The sequence below is a fragment of the Sinocyclocheilus anshuiensis genome, unplaced genomic scaffold (genome assembly GCF_001515605.1).
Source record: "Sinocyclocheilus anshuiensis isolate Anshui unplaced genomic scaffold, SAMN03320099.WGS_v1.1 scaffold308, whole genome shotgun sequence".
In the NCBI taxonomy this organism is placed as follows: Eukaryota; Metazoa; Chordata; class Actinopteri; order Cypriniformes; family Cyprinidae; genus Sinocyclocheilus; species Sinocyclocheilus anshuiensis.
In genome coordinates this window covers 771,631-789,958 of record NW_015558619.1, presented here as the reverse complement: position 1 = coordinate 789,958, position 18,328 = coordinate 771,631, and the positions used below count along the sequence as shown (strand labels likewise).

Here is an 18,328-nt window from a genome sequence, read left to right as displayed (position 1 = left end):
CCAGAAGATTTTCTTCTCAGAATCGAGGGTCTGTATTTTGTCAGAGATTAAAACATGTTATGTTTCCTAAACGTTTTGAGTACTCCGATGAGTTTTGACCCTCAACGTCAGACGCATCTACATGCTTTGGCCGAAAACTTTTGGATTGTGTGGTATTTGTTGAAGTTATCGAGGAAGGAGATGTCCTCCTCATACGCAGTGGGCCGACAGCAGGGGCTGTGGCGCGCTTTGTCCTTCTGCTCCCTTGTTAGCAGCTGCGAGCGCTTCATGAACGCCAGCGTCAGGTCATAGTTTTTGCGGCTAGTGGTGCACTTTCCACTGCAGTAATGGAAGACTATAGTCTCGTCACTGACGTATCCCAACCCCAGCTGACTGACCGTCACCTCCACCTCCTGCAGCGAGCAGGGTTTGGAACGCTTTTTTGCCCGTTTAGTCCTTTTGCTCTGCTGGGCATCTCTGCGGGCTTTCCTTTCCACCAGTGTCCCAATGACCTGCTTTAACTCGCCCTCTGTGAAGCTCTGGAACATCTTCATGACTGAGGGAAAAAGGAGGGTTAAATATTTTCAGTGTTTAGCATGGCAAAACATTATTTTAATTGTGCACGCCCACTTTTTCAGTGGCGCTGATTAAGTGTTTTCTAAACAACCTGTCAGCATGTCAATATTTTAGTGTGAAATACATATGAATACCTGTTTGAAAACATTTTTTTTTTCAGTTCTAATTGGTTAGCACAGTGGCATAAATGTACAAACTTTAAAATTGAAACTTCAGGGAATATTGGTTATCATATTTAGAGTTAAATTCACATGGAATTCTGTTCATGTGAAGTTGGACTTGAGCCTGACGTCTGGGAGGCCTGCATGCTAAATGCAATCTGATGTAAACAATGATAGGCTACGCTATAATGAACCGCTGTCACAACACAAGAGAACATAAGGCCTCGTCGTGATCTTACATTCTGATACGAGAGAGTTTCCTCCGTCAGCTGATCTGACCCTCTGTTGCCGCCCACCTGCCACAACGGTAGACGATGAATTGCTTGGTGTAAATGAAGACGATGGAGGTGAAAGAGATGAGGATGAAGCTCTGCGGTGGGGAGGAGGGGGCGGGGCTTGGGAAGAGGGAGCGGTTTTAAGGACGAGCAGAGGAAGTGCAGCACCACAGAGAATCAGGCCGATGGCAGCAAACTTCCATAACTTCATCTTAGAATGAGGAGAAGCATTGGGCCCCTGCAAAACAACCAAACATCCATCACTCAAAACCAAAAAGAAACGCTGTTTTAATGTTTGCTATTCTATTGGCATCACACATTTGGACAAGTGAAGCCAGAAACATTAGATATAATTTTCATTTTGTCAGAATATACGCTAACTGAATGGCTGTCAGTGGAGAAAGATGCTTTTGAAACTACATCAACTAGCAGTCATTAGAGTATTAGTAGACGATCTGCTTAATATCTGCTAACACTTTATTTTGATGCTCCCTCAAAAGACATTCTACTGATTGTACCAACTTTGCAAGTAGTCTATATGTTAACTTTCTCTACTAATGCTAACCCTACAGTCTGCTAATACTCTAATGAGAGTTAGTTGACGTAATTGCAAATGAATGAGAGTTTAGTTAACATGTAGTTGCAAAGTTACTTATTGTTAGTAGAATGTCGCAAATAGGCTATCAAAATAAAGTGTAAACGTATTGTCCCCATAATGGTCAGTTGATTGAAAATTGACCGCGATAAAATCAGGCCTATAATTCAGTCCATATAAACTGAATGCTCGACATACACAAGCCATTTGAGAGAATGAGCTGGCTAATTTATATTAGCATTAGTATATATTGCCTTTTTATTTGAGGTATAAAGAATACATAATAAAATATTGGGAATACCTATGTAAATGATTTATTGAATGCCGTAATTTTCTGCAAACCTCTGCCACTTAAGGGGGAATTTGGGTGTGTGGATCCATAGCAGCTTTGGCACTTATTGCTATGAGGTTGTTATTGTTGCAAAAAGCACATTTTGAAAGTCCATTAAAAACATGTCTTCATCTTTGGCATAGATACAGTATATTGAAGGTACACATTATTTGGCAACATGTTTGCGCAAACTAATCAATGTGAAAATCCACACATGCCATGGTGTTTCTTATTTGTGGTCTCTAACAAAAATAATAAATTAGATTGCCTGGTTAACATACCCATTTAAAGAAGTCGCTGCTTGCCACTTGAAAAAAAGACATCATTCGCTAATGCCCGTTATAGCACCCCTTGTGGCAATGCTAAAAATATGTATTTCAATGACGGAAAAAAAGCTTGTGTCGCTTTCTCAGGAGCGGCTGAGAAACCTGTTTGAAAACAATCATTTTTGTCAATTTGGTTTGGTGAGCGAAGCGCAGAAATGACAAAGTTTAAACCTGAAGCAAATTTCGAACTTAAGAATTTGAAACAATTTTAGCTAAGTCCACATATATTCTGCTTATTGTGATTATTTTACCACCATGTGTGATTTTGCACTGATCAGATTGACTTGAGACCATGGAAGACCTATGGCTAGATTTACTTACCGCTTGTACCAGCGCAAACCCTCTTTTGATGGGTCAGGATTTACTAAAGATATGCTATGAAACATGAAAATGAAACCGTGTTGACACATTTTAGGAAAGCAATAATTCATGTATTTGGGTGGATTTTGTTCCTCAAATTCCATTTATAAAATTAATTCCATATAAAGTCAGTTCCACTCTGTGATTCTGATTGATCAAGAGTACTTGTAATTAGATTCAATTAGATTTGAAAATATTTGTAATCAGAATACAGTTACTTTTTTATGGATTACACGATTACATACATATTTACATATAATGCAGTGATTCCCAAACTTTTTTGACATCCTTCCACTAATACATTAACTTGAAGTACCCCTGAGATTTTAAAAGAAATATTATAATAGTTAAATATCACATTTGCATGTTCACAGCTCTCTGACATTGGTCACATAACGTCCAGGTAAATAAATCAAATATTTAATTTTTTAGCGTTTTATTTTGATTGATGTTATTTTAAAATGATTTATTTTAATTGTACATTTTTATGATTGAATTAATTATTTGGTTTTTATTAAGCTCACAAACCTCCTGTAGTTCCTTCAGTTTGGGAAACCTTGATGTAATGCCATGTTTAAAGCACTTAATGTTGTTAATTACAACAAACAGAGTATTTTTTCTTACTCTTTGTATTTTTATATCAATATGGTACAAGATTATCCAATGTGATAAACGAGTTAGGTCAAAAGTAATCTAAAAGTAATCAAAAAGTAGTCTGATTATATTACCTAAAATGTGTAAAGTAATGGATTTAGTTACTAACTACAATTTTTGTCATGTAATTTGGAATCCTTATTGCTTACATATTTTTTCAAATAAGCACATTAGCATTCAATTTTTCATTTTTTTTTATTGCTTTGACTTTTTTAGCTGCACTGATGATTGATGCTGATGTTTGACACAACTGTTATTCTCAAAAATGCGGTCCAAGGACAGCAGTCCAACGATTACAGAACTGCAGCACTAACAAACGCCAAACCAAATTACAAGAACATCTTCGAGTGTGTATTTGGAATCTTTCAGCTACATACGAGTGGCCTCGTGCAAGCAGAGTTGTTGTTCCAAATATTTCATTCACAGATGTTTGCACAAGTGGTTTGGCCATCCGCAGCTTCTCTGCTCCTCTGTTGATCTCATTCCGGTCGCAGGTCCCGGAGCGCACAGGTGTGGATTGTCCAGCCGTGTCATGTGGCCCAAATCGGCTATATCGAGAACATACAAAAACTGCCACATGCTCCCAAAGCGCTCTTGTTTAGTGTTTTATTTTTCAATCTATCAGATGGGGATAAAATGGGAAGTTCCAAGCAAAACAGGTTATTGTCTAAAAGACATCATACTATTGGAAGTAATTTTCTTTGTTTACTTTACCTACTTTAAATATTAGTCAGCTTTCATTAACACGCAAAGAAATTCAGTTCACAATATGATGTTTTTACATGAGTTCTTCTTATTAAATTGAGATGTTGAAATATCTCTTTCTTTCTGTTATAAATGTGTCAAACCATAAATACACAGATGTATTTTTTGTTTGTCACATAACCAGACACACAACATTAACTCCACATGCTTGTCAGTGTTTGTGCCAGTGGATGTGCCTTTGCTTGTCTTGCCTTTAAAACACTAAGTTCTTACAGGAATGATAGTTATTGATTCCATTCCCATATGATTCTGTAAGAAAAGCTGCTGGGGGAACCAAACAATTCAGCAGCTGAAATCAGGAAATGCCTAGGCCGGTCTTCCAGAGACTAAGAACTAAACCAGACCACACTCACTCAAACGCTTCAGCAGACGTTATTGGAGTGCACTAGGCAATACTGCACTCTGCTTCTGGTCCAAGAGAATATGGAAAGCGGAAGATGCATGGACCAGTACATGACAAGTTTTTGTGTAGATGTGCCATGATTTTCTTGCCAATGCTTTGCTTATTTATGCGCCAAAATATCATATAGCAGTAACCTCAAAACATGCCAGAACATAAATAAAGAGTCTGTTTGAATTACAATCAACTGTTGGTAAATGTACTTGTTTCATAATTCTAAAAAGAGACTAAATAATGTCTATTTTCATTTTAAAGGGATAGTTCACCCCAAAATGAAAATTGTCATCATTTACTCACCCTCAAGTTGTTCCAAACCTGTAGTTTCTTTCTGCTGTTGAAACATAAAACAAGATAATTTAATAATAATAATTTATGCATTTAGCAGACGCTTTTATCCAAAGCGACTTACAGTGCATTCAAGCTATACTTTTTTTAACAGTAGGCCTATGCATGTTCCCTGTTATTAAATAAAATTATTAAATTCATTATTAATTAAATTGAATTAAATTAAGATATTATGAAGAATGCAAGTAACCAAACAATTTCTGGTCCTCATTGAATTCCATAGTATTTTTTCCCATAATATGAAAGTCTGTGGGGACCTGCAACTTTTTGGTTAAACACATTCTTCATAATATCTTCTTTTATGTTCAACAGCAGAAAGAAACTCGTACAGGTTTGGAACAACTTGAGGGTGAGTGAATGATGACAATTTTCATTTTTGGGTGAACTATCTCTTTAAAATACCAAAATGTGTTCGTTGTTTGATCTAAAAACTAGTTTCATGGATCCAGGTACAAAGCACTTTGAGTATATGAATGAATTTGTTTTGAGCTGTGGAAAGAGACGGGTCAGTCGGGAATACAGTGGGCGGCCTCTCTTTAAGTCTCACTGGCCTGCGGATGCTTATGTCAGAATACGTTGCAGCGAAAAGTCAGCAAACGAAATAGCATAATAACATATACTCTAACTATTTCTGCCATATAAAGACAGTAGTCTATAGTGATTATAATTAACATAATTTAAGAACAACAGAAGTTAATAGGAGGTCTTCATAAAAAAAATATAGGCTACTAGTTAGTGTGTGCGTGTGTAAATGTGAAATTCAAATGTGAGTAATGATGATTCATAACCTCGGGTTATCTCTGTCTGGAATACAATTTCAATCCCATCATTGTTGTCAGTAAGATTTTTAATGTTTTTGAAAGAAGTCTCTGATGCTCACCAAAGCTGTATTTATTTGATAGAGTAAAAATAATATAATAATATTATATTAAGTAATATTGTGAAATATTATTATATTTGACTATTTATAAGTTACTGTTTTCTATTTGAATATATTTTAAATGTAATTTATTGCTGAATTTTCAGTCACATTATCCTTCAGAAATCATTCTAATATGCTGGTTTGCTGCTCAAGAAACATGTATTATTATTATTATTATTATTATTATTATCAATGCTTATCAATATTATTATCAAGCATCTAAATACTGATGCTCACCAAAGCTGTATTTATTTGATAGAGTAAAAATAATATAATAATATTATATTAAGTAATATTGTGAAATATTATTATATTTGACTATTTATAAGTTACTGTTTTCTATTTGAATATATTTTAAATGTAATTTATTGCTGAATTTTCAGCCTTCAGAACCTTCAGAAATCATTCTAATATGCTGGTTTGCTGCTCAAGAAACATGTATTATTATTATTATTATTATTATTATTATTATCAATGCTTATCAATATTATTATCAAGCATCTAAATACTTTTTTTAATTCAAATTATGATCACACAAATATAATTTGTAATGACATTTTTTATTATGAAAGCAGAATGCAAATATATATTTTGGCTATATGGAAATGGAAAAAGTCTACAGTGGTTCATGAGACTGCTTCCACTCACTGACTAAGTGAAAGACAGACTATTCTTTCAGTCTCATGTAAACAAACCATAACTAATAACCCTCAAATTAAATTTAGAAAAACTGCCTCTTTGTTTTATTCTCAGACATCAGACCTAGTCTCCAGCCAGGATACACCCCACACAAATCACACTATTAAGCACACTGTCTCCTTATTAGGAAACAGACGATTGTTCTGAGCGCCCTTTTGGAGGCATGGCGTTCTAAATGTGTATTCTTTGCAAGGGAAGTGGACTTGAGCAGATCTGTGTTTATAGAACATTCAAAAGCAAATTGTCTAGTCAAGTGGGCACTCAGAAATGACAAGATGGCTACAATAGCATACCAAGAGCCACCTTTCCTAAGGACAAGTTTCTCAGGCTTCAGAGAAAATAGAAATCCCCCCCATCACATGTTTTGATATTCGGACTCTGTCTGTTGGATTGTTGAAGTTCTGCTGATGTCATTTCTGCTCTATAGTCATTATATGCTCAGATATTGTATACTGTAATATCCACAAGCTCCTATGTCTTTAATGAGAAACAAGGTTTTGTCATTTCAAATCCGCATGGCGACAATGGACATTTTAATGAAATATTTGCAAAGTAAGTGTCGCTTCCAAAATGTTTTATTTTAGTAATTTTTGTACTTCAACTGAAGGTTATCGATTTCACTTAGTTGCAAAGACAGCACTTCTAATTAAATTTTTTTTTTTAATGTAATATTTATATTTTATTTTATTTCAGCTTTATTTCAGTTACTGAAAATGTTTTTAATAGATTTAGATTTAACAACACTTATTAATGTTTAACTAATTTTAAGATAGATTACCATTTTAAGGAATATTAAAATCACCATTTTAGGGGTTTAATTTCAACTGTACATGGATGTAAAAAAAAATTAAGATTTGCATCCCATTTTGGGCATAGAATATATGAGAAACTTCAAGATTGAAACAGAAAAACAGGATGTCCAGATGAAATACTCTTGTACTGAATAGTTGCACCACACTGCTTTTGTTTAAGCTTAGGACATTTTTAAAGCAAGTTTTATCAAAACAAAACAAGTCGAATTAGCTCGTGGAGGTATTAATGCTAATACCACCCAGTTGAGCTGCAGAGATGTGCACTACATATACTTCACCCATAAGCAGAGGGTGTGACCCTCAGCATTGCTATATCAGAGATGCTTTTATTATCGAAAAGAACAGGACACCTTTTCTGATTCATAATTTTACTACAAATCAGAGTAATTCAGATTTAAACAAAAAGAGTTCCCATAACCTCTTTAAAAATGATGACAGACATTTAAGTTGCAGTAAATTAAAATTGTATATATTATAAATGTTATTTTGAACAATTAATTTTTTGCCTGGTTCCTTGCACAATACTATGTTCTGGCCTCAATTTTGCACCGTAGTGGATAATTTGTGGACTAACTCATTTTGACGTTTGCATCACATAATCATTTCCATATGTATGGATCTTCTGATATAGTAAACTTGCTCGGTAGCGCACCTGATGCAGCATTGCACATGCAATGTAGAGCACTTTGCTACGAGTCTGCGAAACCTTAGTCACAATAAAAAAAAACTCAAGGGCTTGTAGAAGCTAAAATGGTATGGTTGCTTCAGTGTTTTTTTTTTTATCTCGCATTTGCTTTTGTTAACACTACTGGTTAAGTTTAGCGTAGGTGGTACGTTAATTTTGAACACAACAGAGCATTAACTTTTTAGCCCCACTCAGCAGACACTTAATTTCTGAACAGCTGCGATATGTATGTACAACAACCATCGTAGTAAAACATTGCCAGATGAAATCTGTTTCAGATAAAACTGAACATGCTTTTAGCGCCACTTACTGGACATTTCACTGTGAAAGTGTAGTAAAACGTGCAAGAAACAACGTAATATCATATTGCAGAAATAAAACTAGGTTGTAGGTTTCAGTAGGACATGGTCGGCATATATTGAATGGTTTGTACCTTTGTTTTTAAAAAACCAATAGGTTCTAGTTGCATCACAGCCATGAACTATGATATGCTACTTGCTAGTTGGCTGCAGGCTTTATTATGGGGTGGGACAGTCTCATTAGAAAGCATCTGATTGGACAGAAATCTGAGCAGTGCAGCACGAGTCATCAATATATACATTTTTGCATTAAATTTTTTTAAAGGATTTGCTAGCAGATAACTTAAAAGCAAATATACATGGCCTTAAAGCTACAAACAATTTTTATTTCACTGGAACAAAATACTTGATTGTAAATAAACGTCTTATGCTGAGACAACTATGTCTGTTTACAGGTTGATTACTGCAAAAAAATGTGCTGCTGAAAGTCATTCTGCTCAACCAGCCCAACTCTGGTAACAAGTGATGTAAATTTGGGGCGGGACTATCTGTTTGTGTGACCAATGGCACGTGGGAGGAGTGTTTGGGAAACTTTCATTGCTTTTGCAATTGCGTTTGGTGACGTTAGTGACCCAGAAATTACACACCTCACTTTTGAAATACTATGATTAGTCCATGTATAAATGAAGCATTTAGATGAATATGTTCTAGTGTATTGTTTGCTAAATGTTATTCAGATTGATGAAGCTCTACCTCCATCCTAGGTAGTGCAAGGTGAGATCCAACTCTAATGACTGTACAAAGGGTGGACGTTTCTCTTTATCTGCAGAGTCAGGGGAAGTTGAGGTGCTAAAAGCAGGACAAAATCAATTACTCTGCTGCTCTCGGCTTGTCTTCTTCTGATGTGCAGAACTGTGTTAGATTTCCTCACATCTCTGGCATTATATTCAGTGGCCTTGTTCACCACACACTAAACAACAGTATAAAACTCATGGAAAATGAACAGATGCCTCTTAAATTAAACGTAACCACCCTGATGTTTATCAGCTATATTATGAATGGCTCAAATTCAGCACATTGTTTATTTTTGCAGTCAGGGATGGGAGTGTAACATAAGAGCTTGGTGCTGATCGTGTTTATGAATTGCAAATGCGTGAAACATTCATGAGACTTGCATGAATGAGATGTTTCATTCTGCGATCTTTTACACAATGAATTTCAGAAGCTCTCAAGTGTCTTTTAAACATTTTGAAGATGTGGAGACACTAAAAACTCTCAATGGACCTTAACGCAAACAGGAAAATCTGCAGTGCCTTTAGGTGATTGCTTTCATTTGTCCACATCAATCAACTGATTAAAAGCAGCCTTCCCTGGAAGTGGGAGCTATAAATTATTTGGGCTGAATATAAAAGAATATTAACGATTATTAAAATAATTATGTATTGTTTCATTTATTTAAACTTTTGTACTATAATTTAATTAGTAATAACATTTAATTATATTTGAAAAAAAATAAAAAAATCTAGCTACCCTTCTGATTTTGGTCTAATGCTGACTTTCAATGATCATTGACAGGCATTAGTGAATGGTAATGCCCATATGATCAATTAAAGTCTTATTGATGTACAAATGGCCATTTTCCACAGAACAGAATTTATTAGAGTGAAGATTTTAGGTCGGATAGTCCGGTTATGAAATGCAATGTAGGTATATTGAACCAGACGCTCATTTATCCTCCTTTTATCGCTATTTTATATAGAATTTAAACAATCATACAAATAAATAAAAACACGTTAATGTTATTTTCAATCTGATTTTAGCTGATGTACATTTTAAACACAATATTGTTAGACTATTTTGCAAGCATTGCTTCTCTGATCAACATGGTTCTTCGTTTCTGATTCGATTCAGAATGATTAAGCGTTTTTGAAGGAATTAAGAAAGTCAATGATTCAATAGGCCATTCACAAAGATAGCTGCTAAACTGAATACTAGAATTAGTACTAATCTTACTGATTTAGCATATAATTTTCGTGGAGTGTTCATTTGATTCAGAACAGGACTTCAAAATGCGTCTCGGACCAGTGGGTTGGTGAATCTTTTGATTCAGATCGGGACTGGAGCGTGCATTGCGGATCATTTGATTTAGATCGGAACTTCGGAGCAGGTTCGTGAAACAGTTGATTCAAATCAGAACTTCGGAGCACGGAGCGCGAAGCATGAATCATTTTATTCAGATCGGTACTTCGGAGCATCTTGAATCATTTGATTTAGATTGGAACTTCTGAGCAGGTTCGTGAAACAGTTGATTCAGATCGGAACTTCGGAGCGTGGATTGCGAATCTTTTGATTCAGATCGGTACTTCGGAGCATCGTGATCATTTGATTCAGATTAGAACTTCGGAGCACGGATCCTGAATCATTTGATTTAGATCGGAACTTCGGAGCGGGTTCACGAATCATTTCGCGAATTGAATGATTCGCGCTCCGAGTCCTGATTTGTAATGATAATTCACGTATCAATATTCAGATTGGTGCTGCGTCTCAATGTGCCTACTTATACTACGCCCTTAAAGTATGTACTCTTTTGGTGAAGAAAAAGTACACACTTTTGAGTGTGTAGTAGAAGACTGGGCATGCTTTGGGACAAACTATAACGTCATACAATTGCATCTTTTTCAACGGTCCACTCTGTCGCATAATTACACGCATCCTGTCACTGTAAACTGACCTGTCAATCAATCTTCACATTTCATTTCATTTAACTTCCTACCGTATTGGAGAGAAAAGAAGTAGCTCGTTGATCTGCCAGTCGCGGGTCTTTCATGCTGAGAACTCTGCTCATATTTTATGCATAATGATGCATTTAAAAGTTCACAACCAAACGGATGTTTATAAAAGTTTACATTGCGGTTGCAGATGAAATATAACACAGATAACATTAAATAAATATTTTTTACCAGGTTAAATGTTGAATATTAGTAACTCAAACCCCTTTTTCTAAGCCTCTCTACCTAACCGCCGGTCGTGCACATCTGCCATGTTTGTAGTTTGTAGTTCTGGACAGAATCCTTCACCAAAGCACAATGGACGAGCAAATATTAGCCCAATATTAGCCATTAGAGTGTGCACGGATCCACACTTAAAAAATCGACCTGAAATAGTAGACCATCCAGGGACTTTTGGCTTACTCTTTTCAACATACTATGCTTTGGGACACACTTATTCTAATCTCACATACTATTTAGGATGGATAGTATGAACATTGAGACACAGGGTGGGACTTCGGAGTGTGGATTGCGAATCATTAGATCGGAACTTCGGAGCGGGTTCGTGAGTCTTTTGATTCAGAACGTAAATTTGGAGTGCGGATCGCGAATCATTTGATTTAGATCGGAACTTCGGAGCGGGTTAATGAATCATTCGACTCAGATTGGAACTTCGGAGCGTACCCGCATCAAAACATCAAAGGCAGTACAGTGATTAAAAACAAAACAAAAAGAAAAAAGAAAGAAAGTATACACAATCACAAATCCCTTAAGAAAATTAACCTTGGTTTTACTATTTGAAACTGTAAAGCTGCTTTGACACAATCTGTATTGTTAAAAGTGCTATATAAATAAAGGTGACTTGACTTGACTATAGTAGAAGTGTAGTAACCTTGGTTGTATGTTTTTTAAAAACCATGTTTTTTGTATAACTAGAGTCTTACTTCAAATGCCATGGTTAAATTATGGCTAAACCATGGTTAATTTGTGGTTGGCAAGGTTTTACTATAGTAACCATGTTTTTTTTTTTTGAGTAAAACTATAGTTTCCAAAGTCAGACATCACTTATTATGATTTTCAAGGGTGTAGAATTTGGTAGAGACGCTATTACATGTCCCCACCAATATCCAGCGACCAATGCCCCACCAATGCCAAAATCAAACTTACACCCTTGCTATTTTAGCACATTTTTTTAAATGTCAGAACTAGATGCTATTCTATAGTACTATTCTTATTATTTTAGCATATTATTTTTGTATTTTTAGTATAGCCTATCTTTTTCATATCATACCTTACTATTTTGATAGAATTTGTTGAATTAAAGATGGATTTTGTTGATAATTATTTGATTTGATTTATTCAAATTACATTTACATTTCTGTCACTAGATTATTTTTCCGTTTTTATTCTGGTGCTAAATCCTTCACGGAAATGTCCTACTTTTTGGTGCTAAAGAAATAGCCACCCTTGTTTGAAAGGGCTTGTAATTTTGTAGTTGTTCCATGTTCTGAAGGGACGTCCATTCAGGTGAAGCTGTGTTTCCTTTGGCAGACCGTCTATCTGCCCATATCTGGGCAGATTTGTTTTATCCAGATAATGATGACGGTAGTGATGGATAAGCTAAGCTGTGTTGAAGTCCTAAATGACTCAGTTGGGCTTTTCTATGAACGATTAATGTAATGGGTCCTGAATTGAAACCACAGGAGTGCACACACAATTACATGGTTCACTATCACTACAAACTAAGGTTCACACAGCTGCGCAATACCATTGTCAGTCCTGTTTGGGGTGCCAAATACGGATCTGTTCAGACGCAGTTCGGTTAATTTCAAGACTGAAAATAACTGAAAATACATTTTCTGGAGTCAGAACAGTTGTTTGTGAACAATGATATAAGTTGACAAATGTTATGTCAGCTTCAAGTTATGAAAAATGGGAGAATATAAGCTTTTGTGTGGATGAAGCTTGAATGATGAACTGAAAAGAATGAGCGTAACCACATGTCTGAGAGGATGAAGCAGCAGGACTTGCCTGAAATAGTGTAGTAGAAACAATATAAAGTATATTTTTTCAATCCTTTCACAAGTGGATGCATAACACTACCATGTCCAAATGGTGATTTGTCTAATCTGTCCACTTGAGACAAGTCTTAATACCAGGTGTAAAGAGGAACTAAGAGATGGGTTAGAGCAGTGGTTCCCAACCCTGGTCCTGGAGGCACCCCAACACAGCAAATTTTGTATGTCTCCTTAATCAAACACACCTGATTCAGGTCATCAGCTCATTAGTAGAGACTCCAAGACCTGAAATTGGTGTGTCAGAGAAAGGAGACATGCAAAATGTGCAGTGTTGGGGTGCCTCCGGGACCCGGGTTGGGAACCATTGCATTAGAGGGGCTGCTTTGTCTTTTGCCATTCAGTTCATAGTGCTGGAAGTACAGAACAGGGCTTTTAGAAAGAACAGAACATGTTAGTGCTTTTGTGAAAGGACAAGTTGTGCCTGATGTAAATGCAAGGACAGCTGATGATGATTCGGGGATGTTCATGTCTGTGCACTTTAGTAGGAGTGATGCAGATGACAGACCTCAATCTGTCACTTTCTCTTTCCTTTGGCATCTTCTGATAGCAAAAGAAACTCAAATAAGCCTGTCTGTAAGTGGCTCTTGCCAACACCGAATGCACGTTCATATAAATAAAATGAAATCAATAGAGATACTTTAAAGGCGTCATTTTGGCAAATGTGTAAGGCATTCAATATATTTATTATATTGTTTATTTCTATATCATTGTACATAAAGAAGGATTATTTTAGCTAACTAAAACTAGTAAAAGAAATCACATGAATTAATTAACTTAATTACTTAAAATAATGTAAACTGAAATAAAATATAAAAAAATTAAACTTATTTTATTTTAGCTAGTTTCCAAGACAACATTTCTCGTTTTCATTATTAATTGAAAATGACCAAAATTAAAGTATATATAGAAACATTTTAAAACATCAAAAACTAATAAAAGTGACAAAAACATAATATAATTATTAAACTTGAACTAAAATTAACATGAAAGCAAAACTTCAAAAACGAATAAAAGTGACAAAAACATAATATAATTATTAAACTTGAACTAAAATTAACATGAAAGCAAAACTTCAAAAACGAATAAAAGTGACAAAAACATAATATAATTATTAAACTTGAACTAAAATTAACATGAAAGCAAAACTTCAAAAACGAATAAAAGTGACAAAAACATAATATAATTATTAAACTTGAACTAAAATGAAATATAAAAGTAAAATCTAATTTAAAATATTAACAAAAACTAAAAACTTAACAGAGAGTGCATTCTTGTATTCTGTCTGTTTTTTTAGTCCGTCTGCGTCGCTTTTGTTGTTTTTTCAGTTTCTTACACTATGAGCACTTCGTCTTTTAAGATGCTCTGACAAGTTAAGCATCAAAAATGAAAAACTTTATGAAACCCCTGCATCCCATTGCACTACATCAAAATGTTTTTGAACGCACAAATGTATGCCATGTGAATTTGTGCTATATCCTCACAGCACAGTTTCCTTGTTACATGTTACATGTACTCACTGCAGTAACAGTTAATAATGCATAAGTACATGCAACTAAAGCCTTTTCCTAACCTTAACCCTATAGTAAGTACGTTACTAAATGTAAAATTCCACTAACAAAGGCACCATAACGTAAAGAGTAACTGTTATTATTTAGTATGTTTTTTTTAATTGTACTAAACAAACATGTTACAGCCTTGCTGCACACACCTCATTGCATTTATTTGCAAGATTTTTGCCCATTACTGTGTTTGAGAAAATCTCAGCTCGTAAGCTGTAGTTAAGCTGTGAGAGCAGGATGTGTTCTTACCGTCTGCCCGGCTTATCCAGACTCCACAGCACGTCTGTTCAGCTGACCTCTGGGTAAAAATGGCATTGATCGATATTCCAACCCTTTCTCTTTAGAAGAGTAAAGGAGTGCTGTAGTTTCTGTTTATGAAAAATCAGAGGCTCGTCCAGGATACGCACTGCATTCCTCAGTTACAGGATCCTCCAGAAATCCAGGGATGCCAAAGGTGTAAAAATGTCCAAATATCCTCATACTGCATTAAACTTTGGAGACTTTTTGCCAAAACAGGAAGAGAGGAAAAAAATGTCCTCGCAATCTGCACTGTTGAAGTAACCAGCCTCATAAAATGAGTGCGAGGAGTGCGGAAAAAATAAATGTTGAAGAATGTGTGTGAATCTCAATGTGTACTGCGATGAGCAACCTGCCTTAAATAATGAGCGCTGCGAATAGAAACCCATTAGCTGTTCTCCCAGCCAGCATTACACGTTCACACAAAGGATATGCCAACCATCTGTCACTCAAAACACCTGCAAACTATCACTCATGAAAATACACGCATATATATATATATATATATATATATATATATATATATGTTTGAAGAATTTGGAAGCACTTAAGCAGCTGTTCATGTGCAGTTCTTTAAATGTTTACTATGCAGGTTCATGTCTTACATCCTTTATATACACAACTCCGAAAGAAGTAATCACTTGGAAAACAGCTTCAAACAGATGTTTATCCAACAGATTCCTCTCTAATGATTCATAAAAGTGAAGAAAAGCTGACTGCAAGTCCCTACAGAAGCCAATATCCCACCATGCTCTTTATATTGCCACGAACCGTCCTTCTGCGTGAACACCTCTCCTAAAACACAAATCCCGGCACTCTTCAGAGTTGAATCTCCAAATACGCCATGTGGGCCCCACGCCTCACTACGGATGGAGATTATGGTCCCAGAGTCAGGGACCTGTCTGACGTGTCCCGTCCTCTCGCTGAGAGTGATCCCGTCCGCTACCTGGTGCGCCACGCAATGAAGCAGCCCTGACAACTGAACTGAATTCAACAGTGTTTACTTCCACTCTACGAGAGGAGAGTGTCTGACAGTTAGAGATGAGTTTTCTGTGCTGCTGGAGAGCTGGAGAAAGGGCTGGCTGACTGGAGGAGAGGGAGGGTGTGCGGTGGGGGTATTGTGAGGGCGGATGGCATGTGTTTCAACCCCTCTTTATACCACACACACCAGCTCCACCCCCTGTCCGTTGTGGACATTTACCTTCAGCCTGGATATCGGTCTATGCTAGAGATGTAAACAAAACTGTAAAGTCCTGCCCAAGTAATGCAAGTTTGTTTATTTCTCAATTGTAGTGCCGAGCTGCATTGATATTCCTTAAACATCGTGGTTTGGGGTCGTTCTAAATCCCTAAAGGCTGGAATAAACACGACTTTTAAAATCTGAACAGGTTTTAAAAAACTGAGGATCACACACTACCAGACTTTAAAGCCGTTCACAACAAACTCATGCAGAAATATGTGCGTTTTTACTAGGAGACGTGCCACAAATGAAACGGTGTATTTTAAAATAATTCTCAAAATATATAAAAAAAATTGTTTTGCACTTTTTTGTTAATGTCTTTAATTAAATTTTATTTTTATATTTTCTGCTTGCATGTTAATTATAGTTAAAGTTTTTGCAATATTGTTGTGCATTCTTGACATTTTTATTAGTTTTTGTTGTTTTTAAATGTCTATATAGTTTTTGTTTTCATTTTAGGTTTAGTTTATTTAGTGCATCAGTATATAATCCTTGATGGATTCATAGTCTGAAGCTAAAAAATAGGAGTCTGTGACCATCATACACTCTCACTTCAGTTAATTCAGCCAAAACAAAGTCAGACTTGGCTTTGTAATTTCAAAAATTGCATTTTTACTATTTATTTATTTATTTTGGCAAACTCTAGACTTTTTAAGACGTAAAAGTTTGAGATTCTCCATTTGACTTGATGGCATCATCACAATATTTGCATAACAAATTGCAATGGGTCTTCTTTGGTATTGAACCGTCAAATTTTTAATGTTAACTACTATTATATTAAGCGTGGAAATTTGATTAAAAACTAAACAAATACATGTTATTTAATCTTTGTTATATATTTAGTATATATTATATTTTATGTTTGCATTATAATATTGCATGTGCAAGTGTCACAGCTCCAATATATTATTAGGTATTAAATTTGAGTTCGTTATGGTCACATGAAAGAGACTTGTTGCATAACTTGTTTTAGTGCTGTCATGTGAACAGCACGAAACCAAAAAATTAACAGGTTTTTATGAGTTAATTTAACTGTAATCTTTGGAGAGCTGCCCGAAATTATTCACTATTTCACGTAACATATTGCATACTCATAAAACATCTTTTTAAAACACCTTCAACAGATCTTTTCAGTGCATCTAATTTAAATTCAGTACATTTATTAACTTAGCAAATGCTTTTATCTAAAGCAACTTACAAATGAGATAATTCCTCTTAAAAAAGTATATATCTCCCCTAACTGTTTTAAAAGTTATCAGGAAATGTTTAAATTCTTTTGAAGCCATATCATTGATCTGGAACATGTGAGAATGTCCTTTTGTGTTGTGTTTTTCCCGTGAATTTCCCATGAATGTACAAGACTTCCTATAACTGCCGCTATAAGTAAATAACTTATAGAACTTGAAGAATAATTAGTGCAGTAAATTGTAAAACTATGTGTGCTATGGTGAAATTCTGTAGAAACCCTTTTCACTCAGAAATGAAATGAATAATTCCAAAAAAACAGTAACATTGAATTAAACATGAAATTCTGAAGCAGAAAAATGTTCGTTTTTATGGATCAAATCATTTTTACAGTGCACAAACCACTGTGTTTATGATTAAAATAATACATTAATTTAACAAATACCAGTGTGCAAAATCAAGCAGCATAACGGCCTGTTTTAGTACAGGTAAATCAACAGGAAGCGACAAAGCCTTGCGCATTCAAGTTATCTTACGTTAAAAACAAGGTGAATACAAAAATAGCCCATAATAAAAGTCTAGGATTCAAAATCAAATTTAAACTTTTTTTAGGACTTTGAACATTTTTTATATTTTTATATTACTTTATTTTATTTTTACTATGTTTTATATTTAATATGTAAGATTTCTAAATCACTAATAAGCAGATAAGCAAATTTGTGACATGTTTTTTTAAATTAAATTCGAAAAACAAATTGCTTAATTGCATTAATGACTGGAATCTGCACACTTTCTCACACTTTCTGTGAAAGAAACCTGAGGAATTATGAAAATGTGTATTTAAATATGATCAAATGTGTTGCATACCATGAGAAAAGTAGTTTTATTGGTAGATGAAAGGTAGTGCAAATATCAGAGAATTGCTAAATCAAGATGCATTTACTTTGGAATAAAAATGACTTAAGATTGCAAGTATTATTATTTTCTGAAAAATCTATCAAAATACAGTGAGTTTAT

General features: G+C 35.1%; 1 protein-coding gene across 1 annotated transcript; it reads right to left on the bottom strand.

Annotated features, from left to right (window-relative positions):
* Window positions 1-100: 100 nt before the first annotated feature.
* Window positions 101-15,346, bottom strand: nrtn (neurturin). Its single transcript, XM_016476342.1, has 3 exons — window positions 14,839-15,346; window positions 956-1,229; window positions 101-535 (listed from the first exon to the last, which is right to left on the bottom strand). Exons 2-3 carry the CDS (start codon window positions 1,200-1,202, stop codon window positions 108-110), a joined length of 675 nt encoding a protein of 224 aa, XP_016331828.1. The 5' UTR covers window positions 1,203-1,229; window positions 14,839-15,346; the 3' UTR covers window positions 101-107.
* Window positions 15,347-18,328: the final 2,982 nt, after the last annotated feature.

What these genes read in the sequence shown, in the direction of transcription:
- nrtn (XM_016476342.1), bottom strand. Translation starts at nt 1,202, where the DNA reads ATGAAGTTATGGAAGTTTGCTGCCATCGGCCTGATTCTCTGTGGTGCT. An exon ending in AAACTCTCTCGTATCAGAAT is followed by an intron (nt 536 to 955) that starts GTAAGATCACGA and finishes TTTTTCCCTCAG; the next exon opens with TCATGAAGATGTTCCAGAGC.